Below are 8,197 nucleotides of genomic sequence, written 5' to 3' on the forward strand. Positions count from 1 at the left end.
TTCTCGTATGCCCACACATTCAACGAAGCATTCTCATCTCCGCATACCCATTTTATGTACGTGTTGATGTTTCACCGCTCAACATTCCCTACGTTACTAGCCTTATTGCCGTCCTATAAAAATTGAATTTGCTAAAAAGCCATGCCAAAGCCAAAATCAACCATAACTTGGGCTTCTCCAGAAAATACTAACAGAAAAATTACGACTTGGGCTTCTTGAGAAGCTTTTATAAATGTTCGTAAAAATTTTTACCTATACCGAGCCTAACAGTGTCTAGTTGTAACTAAACAAGGCGACATTAAAGTGATTGGTTGCATGAGAATGTTGAGTTCGGTCTTGGACATTACAGGGTACACCCTGTCCACCGCGGCCACGGTAGGTAGCAAATGACAAAAGACTAGCAGCAAACTTCGGTTTTATTTTAATTACCATAATTCACTATAAATCTCCATGCAACATCAACCAAAACAAACTACACGATTCATGCATGTGTTTTGACATCTTTGCAACTAGCTAACATGTAGTTTCCCTAAAATTAAATGGCCCCTTGTATTAAAAATAGAAATAAATAATAATAACAATACAGGCAGACCGACGTCGATCTAATTAACTAAAAGCTTTTGGGGAAACCAGGTTTCAGTTCCCAACGCTTGTTCAAATCTGCTGCTATAAACTTTGAAGGGAAGAGATCAACCTTCCGAAGCCCGACCTTGAAGGTATGTATAATTCCAATGTTCTTAAAGATGGTACAAAACAAGGCAAAGGAGGGAAAGCGGTATCACCAGACATCTCTAAGGTATCGTCCATCCATCTGAAGTTGTTTCACGGTAGCTTCTGCTTTCGTTGAGTCCACCTTTTCCTGAAATTTTTTAGCCAGCAATAACATGTAAACACGATCCAATTTGACAGGCAAATAAGACGCGATATATGGGTAAACAAGCTATCAATCAGCTGTAGCACCAGCTTAAAGATTGTTTTTACTTTCTCTTTTATTTTGGAAAATACCAACTTCAAACAAAAATGGATGACTAGCAGTAAAAAGGTTGGTGCTATCCACACACCCATTTTTACTTCCCACACAACCCTTGTTAATTTCTGTCATTTGATCGTTTTCAATTCATTTGATCCGACGACCGGAAATTGAGAGGGGCGCGTGAGAGGTAAAAAGGGTTGTGTTGCTAGCACCACCCAGTAAAAATTAGTGAAAGTTTTGCTCCCTCCTACGTTAAATACACTTCCCACAGATCCTCTAGGACCAAAAATCTGCAAGCACAAAGATATTGCCTAGACTTCTATACCCATGTTTACATTCTGTAGCTATTTCATCCGTTCACAGGATTTATGTGTGTGCATTCTGTAGCTATTTCATCCGTTCACAGGATCTATATGTGTGTGCGCCCCGCGTGTTTGTAAAATAAGGAGAGCGAGAGAGAGAGAGATTGGCACCTGCTGCTGGACAATGGTATGCAAAGTCCGATGAACATCTCTAGCCATTCCTTTGGCGTCACCACAAACATAAAAGTACCCCCCTTGAGATACTAGGTCCCACACGTATGCTGCCTGAATATGGAATAAATTGGTGCAACTGTTAGATAATTATCTAATTAAGAGTGACCACAATCTACCGCTTTAATTAAAATATTAAAATTTTAAACGAGACCACTTCGTACTTCTCACAAATACTTACTTTATCCATCAGTTTATGTTGAACATACTCCTTGGTTGGTCCCTCGCGCGAGAATGCAACGATTAACTCAGACAACACACCTTCTTCCACAAAGTTATTCAATTCATCTTCATAAATGAAATCCTAGAAAAAACAAAGATCCAGTATATATTTATTCATTCACCACAAGAACAAAGTATTCCAAAATATCAAAAAATATTTACCATTCTGCGGTTTCTACATCCAAAGAAGAGCAGTGCAGGTCCTAATTGAGCACCCTCCTTTTTCAGGGCCATCCTTTCCTGAAAAGAGAGAAATGATACTTTATTTCCTCTTTATTCCACAAATAAACAATGCAAACTCAGACTAATGCAATTTCAAACCTGTAGAAATCCTCGGAAAGGTGCGAAGCCCGTACCAGGCCCCACCATGATAATTGGGACTGAAGGATCATCAGGTAGGTTGAAATTGGATTGCCTAATAAAAATAGGAGCCCAGCTACTGTTATGGCTTTTCTCTAGAGGAACTGCATTCTGATTTCATTCAAAAAAGTTTGTCGTTAGATGCAATCCAGCCCAAGTTGTGCTGTAAGAGAGTATGGAAGGCTTTGGCATTTCAAAAACCCTAAAAATATACACAATGATAGGGACGGACAAAGGGCTGCATAGTCACAATCAATATTACCTTCATCCAGAATGAACACACTCCTTTGTGAATTCTACCAGTTGGCGTTGGACCATAAACTAAAGCACAGGTCACATGAACACGATGGGGCGCAAATCTGTTAACAAGCAACAATACTAGTCAGGTTTCTACATGTCTAATTAATTTCTAGAAATACTATGATAAATAGTACAGGGAAATCACCTTGGTGAAGATGATATTGAATAGTAACGAGGCTGTAAGCGAGGGGCTACTGCAGCAAAAAACACACCAAGTGGAGGCTTTGCTGATTGGAACTCAGCCATTACCTCAACAAGACTTCTCTGACTTCCAACAATCCATTTTGAGTACTCATCCTGGATGGTGGAAAGCATGTGATATGAGTATAGATGAAATGTAAAACGAACATGGAAACAGAACCAAACAGTCTAAAAGAGTTTTCTTGATTGCCAACAACCTTCCCCTGAGGTGATGATAAAAATTTAAGTCTTTCTGCTTCACTCGGTTCAACAGCATGTGCAGCCAAAGCAAGTAGGGCAGCCTGACAGGATAAATCATTTGAAAGAAATAATCAGTATAAAAAGTTTAAAACACAAATAAAATCAAAAAAAGAAAAAAGTAAGAGAAAGGCGATAGCAGGAAAAAACATGATCACCTTCCGAGGTGGATTCAACAGATCAGCATAACGTGCCAATGCTGTGCGGACTGTGCAAGGACAAGGGAATGGAGGCGGTAATGAGCTTCCAAGAGATGTGCCATCATCATTGTCAGTATGTATGGAGAATAGCAAATCTAAAGGTTGGCCCAAGTACTTTGCAGCTTCTTCAACTGTTTCATCACAATTGTCTGCATAAACACCCACATGGTCTCCAGTTTCATATCTGAAAAACAAAGGAAACAGTTCTGATCATCAGGTTGATAATGCCAGCATTAAAAGAGAAAAAACCATCATTCAGATCTAATCATGTATTAAAAAAAATAAAATATAAAAAAAAAAGTGGAACTCAAGCAGGAACCCCTTGCTTTTGGGCTCATTCACTAATTAATTTCAGTCCCCCATTACAAATTAGTTACACATATGGCGGATTTCTTTCTATATTGTAACAAGCAGAAAAAGACGAATACAAAATCCATTATCGACAACATACTAACATTAACTATAGCTAAACAAACATTGGAAAATCATTTTATAAAGAGTTAAGCACATTAAGCATCTGCTTTTCGTTTGGCAAGGTTGGTGGACAATGCTCATGAAATTAACTTGTTAATGCAATGATACACCTATATTTGACAAATATTATTATTCTTATTATTTAAAAGAAGCCTTTATAAAACACAAACTCACAAACTCAAAGTATATGAGAGATGCACAAAAATTCTATTTATATTACAAAACAAATATTAGCCCATCACCAGAAACCATTTCTATTGTACATTTGACAGAGAGAATAGAATCAATGTACACCTATCACCAGTCTATAAAGGTCGTACCCAGTGCACAAGGCTCCCGCTTTACGCAGGGTCTGGGAGAGGTGAATGTCGGCTAGCCTTACCCCCATTTATGGAGAGGCTGCTCCCAAGTCTCGAACCTGAGACCTACCGCTCATGGGCGAAGGCACTTGCCATCGCACCAAGTGCGACCTCTCTATCACCAGTCTATAAAGAATCAAATAAAATAAAATAAAAAACAGCTGGTACATTTATGAACTTACGTAATACCAGTTCCAGAGATATCAAACTCCAGATGGATGCAAGAGCGGTCAGACTCAGGTTTGTGAAGTTCTCTTTGAACAGCAACATTAACTCTTTAGGAAAGAAATACAACACAAAAATTAGTGGAAGGAAATAAAATTGGACAAAGGAACAACAAGAGACTACAGCAATTTTACTAGAATGTATTATTCCCTAGAGAAGCAAGACAAGCACAACCTATGAATACCTGCAAGGATGGTGAATATCGTAAGAAGCATTCCCATTGGCCATATTCAAGTGATTGTCCTCATGAGAAGTAACAAAACTAGAGTCATGAATAACAACTCTATATTCTGGAATTACAGCTGTATATGGAGTAGCCGCAGAATTTGTATCATCTTCATCTCGGAGGAATAGATCCAACTCAGGCCACAATGATTCCCTCCTAAAGAACCCAACCAATACAGTCAATGCAGCAGAGAAATGATGCCATGCTAATACTTCCCAAACATTACAGTTAATGCATCACTAAATAGCAATCGAGAAAAGAATGACAACACGACAACAGTATACCAAGCAGAAAAATCATCCTCGATGCACTGGTCATCATCACCTAAGCCAACAGGAACAAGACGCTTTGCACCTGCATTAACCACAAAGAGGCAAATTCAATGAAAAATTAACAGAGTTGTAGATTGAAATAACCTATACAGAAAACAATGGGATGCAAAAAACTAAAATGTAAATCAGAAAACATCAATCTTAATTTTTAACCTGTTCTTTCACAAAATAAGAAGAAGTGCAGGCATGCCTACTTGGACACAGCTAGAAATATATAATTGGGGCTCTTTGGTACTGCTACTGTAGGATGCATATGAACACGTAGACTTTTATAAAAAATACAAGTGCTTCCTAGAAAATCACTTGGAAGTGCTACCTAAAGCCTTTCTACAACCTAGATTGGTTGTCACAAAGCACTTTAGCCGTTCAAGAAGCAATCCCAAACAGGCCCTTAATCACAAGCAAAAGCCTTATGCATACACATAACTGAAGAATGCAAAATGAAGAGTGCCAGTCTTTACATAGAATGCCTAAACTGAAAATTTCCTCTGTGATCTTATGCTATGTGTGTCATTAATCATATTGAAATGCAAGCAACAAGGTACACAAGTATTCACTCAATAGAAATGCAAGAGAGAAAGCAAATTAGTTATACCTTCTTCACTAAGTTTATCATCAACCACTTTTCCTACCTGCTTCAATAAGGATGTAGTCAGAAGATGCAATACTACAAAGAATTAATTGACAAAGATATCGTATTGATTTTACCTTATTGAAATGTTCATATTGACGATTACCCAAAGCAAAAACACCATATCTTAGATGTTGAAGCCAATCACCCCTATCTTTTCCCTGAAATAAAACCATGAGATCTCAATTTATTACATGACAATAAAAATGAAATGGTTGTGACTTCAATTTTTTTTTTTATCAACTCAATGTGTACACAATAAAGCTACGAACCTCCGTAAACCATTTGTAAAATCTTGCTGCATTATCAGTTGGCTCCCCATCTCCATAACTACAAAGTAAGATAAAATATATTGAATGTACTATTAGCAAGACCAATAAGATTCTAGAAATAACATAGTTGAAGTATAGGTAAATGTGTATCTTACGTGGCCAACATAAAAAATGCCAAAGTCTCTTTTTTCAGTTTTTCTTCATATTTATCATCATCCTCAGCATAGTCATCCTAATTCAAGCACAAGCAAATATAACTTCTCATACATTTCATATTATGTAATACATCTTGCAATGATGCAATAAAAAAAATCGGTTCCCATCTGCCATACCAGGTCGACAACCTTCACAGCACCTTTCTCATATCTAGCCTTAATCTCCTCAGCCAAAGCCTGTATTCACATCAAAACATAACAGTTAGAAAGTAAAAAAAAAATTCCTACAAGAACACTGTAAACTATTCTATTATCTATGCTGTAAGTTCAGAATCCGTAAATGAACAGATAACTTTTGGTTAGGTGTCAAGAAACCATGACGACATTGAAAATTACTTATGTACGCTTGAGAAAGCTATATTAACATATTACCACATTCATGATCCATGGGTTGACTCCTAAATGGAGAGTCCGGAACCACACTTACGTGCTTAGTACAGTGAAGCTGTTATGAATTCATCATTTGTACATTTCACACTAAATCGCTTAAATCAAGAACATCTGAACTGTAAAAAATACGTGCATGACAGTCATGAACATCTCGACCTATCATTTTCTCCTATGGGTTCAATCTCTATACGTCAAAAAGTCAACACATTAACAAGTTCACCATTGCATTTGCATTTCTTGCTAATAATAACAAAAAGTTCATATTACCACGGTACTTTCTAATCCATTTACAGAGAGTGACGATCTTGCCTCTAGAGCAACCATCTAAAGCTGACTCTTCGTCATAAGCTCGCAGAAACACGCAGACATATAGAATTCTAACCAGGTCCTAAATAAAAATCTTAACCCGAATCGTTACTTTAACACAAATCATTACTGTGTCCACTACTCAGCTCTCCCAATTCAACAACATTTCCCTAAAAACCAATCTTCCCCATGAAACACCCACGAAAAACAAACCAACCTAAAATCCCAGATCACAACAAACCTCACTCCCTTTGATCACAAGCATAAACTATTCATAATTCATTCGACGCGAATATCTTGGAGTCCAACACAAAGCACACAAATTTATCCATAATTGTTCACCTTAGCGAATCCCTCAGCTGTACCAGTCTGAGTTCCATAGAAGATCGTGACCCGAGTCTTCCCCGCTGCAACCTCAAACTCGTCTTTCTCTTCCTCCACAGCAAGCGGCTTGGGCACCACCAGCTGCTTCACCTCCCGGCTCCGATCCGACGATCTCCTCCACACCAATACCAAAACCCCAATTATCAGCGCAATTGAAGTCGTCGCGATCACCACCACCGTGTCCGTCACCGGATCACCGAACGAAACCCCCAGCGCCGACTCCAACGCGCGTACCAAATCCGAATTCGAACTCATCCCGAAATCTCTCTCAGTCAAAGCTCGAACCCGAATCCGTTGGCTCTGGCTCAGTTCGTCGTGAAATCGCTGGTGGTGGCGAATAAGCTATGGTGTCCTATCGGGATTCGATCATTTCAATGGCAGCGCAGCGAGGTTGGTGAACGAGATTGACAGAGAGATTTGACCAAAAATTAAAAATTACTCAGCCGGTTTTATATTTATTTAATTTAAATAATTAGAAGAAAAAAACGAAAAAAAAAGGAGCTTTTAAAACTTTAATTATCGCTGGAAATTTTTAGGGGCGTTGTCTTTTTGCGCCCATTTTTGGGGAGTTGACAAAATTGGAATCCTCTTGAGGACTTTCCATATTTAATTTTTGATACTTTGTATACTTTCTAGTTTCTTTTAGTTTTTTTTTGTTGGATACATTCTTCTAGTTTCTATTATATTCTTTTATTTCCTTTCCTATTTTTCTTTTTGTTTTAATTTTACCTTTTGATTTATTCAGTTCCGATCCACGGTTCTAATTCACGGTTCGATAATAAACATGCTACTTGGTAAGTTTTATGAACATAATTTGTTATGTTCTACCGATTCTCTTTTAAAATATTTTAAAGTTTAGACATGTTTTTTAATACACAATAGTATTAACACTAAGACATCCTCCAACACTGGGCTATTTGCTAAATTTCCCCCCAAACACCACCCAACCCAAACTAAAACATTTGGCTAAAAGCCAAATGCTAAAGCTGTGCCAAACTCCCCCCCCCCCAAATCCCCCCTCCAAACGCTCTCTGCAAATTGGGCCAGTCTCGGCCCACCCACTCGGGGACGCGCCCCACGCGACCTGCTTCCAATCAGCCCCTAACAGCGTGGGGGCCCACTGTCAAGGCTCTGTCGACCACTTCTATGAGCCCAACAGCTATTTTCCGCATCCAACAGCCATCATTTAAGGACCGTTGGTTGATCCAACAGTCCAAATTCAAATTTCATTTTTTAAAAATATGTTATTTTAAAATACATTGAATCCCACGGCTGAGATCGAATATAATCAAATATAACGGTTTAAAAAAAAAGATCTAACGGCCCAAATTTAAATCCAACAACTAAAATAATTAAA

General features: G+C 38.2%; 1 protein-coding gene across 1 annotated transcript; it reads right to left on the reverse strand.

Moving 5' to 3' along the window:
• Positions 1–524: 524 nt before the first annotated feature.
• Positions 525–7,275, reverse strand: LOC126603158 (NADPH--cytochrome P450 reductase-like). The gene is made up of 18 exons (XM_050269913.1): positions 6,799–7,275; positions 5,878–5,937; positions 5,701–5,777; positions 5,546–5,603; positions 5,351–5,434; positions 5,238–5,274; positions 4,595–4,664; positions 4,269–4,466; positions 4,042–4,134; positions 2,985–3,210; positions 2,787–2,870; positions 2,534–2,685; positions 2,351–2,447; positions 2,050–2,199; positions 1,891–1,968; positions 1,688–1,810; positions 1,447–1,560; positions 525–859 (listed from the first exon to the last, which is right to left on the reverse strand). Exons 1-18 carry the CDS (start codon positions 7,093–7,095, stop codon positions 779–781), a joined length of 2,079 nt encoding a protein of 692 aa, XP_050125870.1. The 5' UTR covers positions 7,096–7,275; the 3' UTR covers positions 525–778.
• Between the last annotated feature and the right edge of the window lie 922 nt (positions 7,276–8,197).

Source organism: Malus sylvestris, chromosome 15, assembly GCF_916048215.2.
Source record: "Malus sylvestris chromosome 15, drMalSylv7.2, whole genome shotgun sequence".
Lineage (NCBI taxonomy): Eukaryota > Viridiplantae > Streptophyta > Magnoliopsida > Rosales > Rosaceae > Malus > Malus sylvestris.